The sequence below is a fragment of the Prunus dulcis genome, unplaced genomic scaffold, assembly GCF_902201215.1.
Source record: "Prunus dulcis unplaced genomic scaffold, ALMONDv2, whole genome shotgun sequence".
NCBI lineage: Eukaryota > Viridiplantae > Streptophyta > Magnoliopsida > Rosales > Rosaceae > Prunus > Prunus dulcis.
Genome location: NW_023010648.1, coordinates 1 through 2,149, shown reverse-complemented (window position 1 = coordinate 2,149; position 2,149 = coordinate 1). Strand labels below are relative to the sequence as shown.

At 35.4% G+C, this 2,149-nt stretch overlaps 1 protein-coding gene across 1 annotated transcript; it reads right to left on the bottom strand.

Annotated features, from left to right (window-relative positions):
- Positions 1-1,210: 1,210 nt before the first annotated feature.
- Positions 1,211-1,933, bottom strand: LOC117613783. Its single transcript, XM_034342355.1, has one exon. It carries the CDS (start codon positions 1,931-1,933, stop codon positions 1,211-1,213), a length of 723 nt encoding a protein of 240 aa, XP_034198246.1.
- Positions 1,934-2,149: the final 216 nt, after the last annotated feature.

Genomic DNA, 2,149 nt, shown 5'->3' with positions numbered 1-2,149 from the left:
CAATTATTATATATGTACATTATTATAACAAAACATATTATTTTATATCCTTATATATGAAAGGAAACTAATTCTTGTATTATTACAAATTATATAATGAATATTAAGGAAATATACTTGTTAAAGTGAATTAGGGTTAAGAGGAAAGTGAGTTATGTAAAAATAATTTGGATTTTTTCATTGCGAAACGGATGATTTATAGGTTCCCCTAGTTTTATAACGTCACAAGGAGGCCCGGGTAATTTTCGGGGCATTTTTAGAATTTTCCTACTATTTATTACCTTTTTTCAAAGATTTTTGCACTAAAAAAGCTAAAATAATTGCAAGAGAACACCTGACGCGATCTCAGCCCGTCACCTTTCACCACTTGCACAAGTGTACGTCAGTCAACATGGCCACATCCTTGCATTTTACCTTAAATTATTATTTTATTACTTTTTCTTGGAAAATTCATAACTAAATACACAAAAATCCCAATAATGTTCCGAAAATTGCTACAAACTTATTGAGATTTCATCTTCCTACTGAATTCCCTGTTTCATGGTTATGCTATATTAGAATTTTATTATTATTTATCCTAAATTATTTTTATTATTATTATATTACTTTTTAGCCTGTCCATTTGTTAATTATATTTACTTCAACTTTTTTTTTTAATTTTTATTTTCCGTGCTAATAGACCATTTCTGGTGCTAATCAGTTTCTCTCTTCTTCAATTTGTTAATTTTTATTTTTATTTTTTAGGTTTAAGGGATGTTTTGAAAAATAAAATGGAAATATACAAGTCATCCATTCTACAACATCAGGAAAAAATTATTCAACGTCATTCACTGTTCAAGTTTTGCTTAAGAAACGTGTAACCAAATCATTTGGGATATGCTAAGTGGGAAAATGTCATTCCCAAGCACTGGTGAAAAGACACCTATTTACTCCATGCATGACTTTTCGTTTACCAAATATGAAGATTGCAGTTGTGCAAAATATCTGTGTCAGTAAAATGTCATTCGTAGCCGTCTATGATGTCAATAATCATTCCACTATATAATATATATTATACATTTATATATAAAACGGTTTATGACAGCACAAACACCAGACAAAATAGATTAAAACCCAACATTTAAACAACATTTGTACAACGTAGCCAGCCAACCTAGAACTGAAGAGAAGCAAGTCCACAATGCATAAAAACCGTAAAAACATACTACAACTAATTAAAAGGGTATGGATTCCCTCGCACAACATACTCACGCATCACCTTGAACCAAAAAATACTCTCACGGTGCCATTTGCATCGATTGCAACAAGTCCAGAAGGCAGGATTTATCTTGTCTTCACTAGGCCAGCCTTGAATAACAAAATACCATTCATTGTTGTTACAAGCGCTGCAGCGATTGAACTTAATCTTCCCATAGTCAAACATATCTACGATATGTCTTGCAACAAATGCTCGGCTTAATCTTCGTGTCAAAGCATCCCTGGTTCCTTTCATATCAATGTTGTTACGTTGATTCAAAGAACACAAGAATTCTAATGCATCCTCTTTTGACTGACCAATTCCGGACATGCCAAGTAGTCCAACTAGATATGCCGCTTCCATATGGCCTGCCGTGGCTGCAATGCGCATCCCATACAACGCTTCCACGTTACCCTGCCTGAAAAAAACTTCGAATGCTTCTCTAAATATCGACTCAGGGTTATCGCAAGCCCTGCATTGTTGCAAGAAATGCTGGACCGCAGGTCTGGCACGGTACCAGCTAGGATGGTATGGGTACTTTGCCATTGAAATGGTGTTCCACACTTGTGGACTGTTTGCCAAAGTATGGAACAATGGGCACACAGATGCCATACGGAAGAGATCTTCCGATGATTGGGTTGCCACGTATAACATCACTTTAAACCAAGCTAACTCCGGGATGAAGGCTTGGGGCATATCCAAATGGAGATGCTTCCTTCTCTTTCCTCCGACTGTAGTGAAATGTTTCGAATTCATTGAAATGTTTTTGGAATGGAACAATTTGAGGAGTGGCAGAGGGGAGAAATGAGAATATTTGGGGTACACGTTTTGTTTTAGCCTCTGTTTATAGTGTTTTGAAAAGGTGTTTCCAGTTGGGGTTTTTCCAAGTTGACCGTTTTTAAAGAAACTGAA

Excerpts from the sequence above, each read along its gene's own strand:
- LOC117613783 (XM_034342355.1), bottom strand. The coding sequence starts at position 1,933 with ATGCCCCAAGCCTTCATCCCGGAGTTAGCTTGGTTTAAAGTGATGTTA.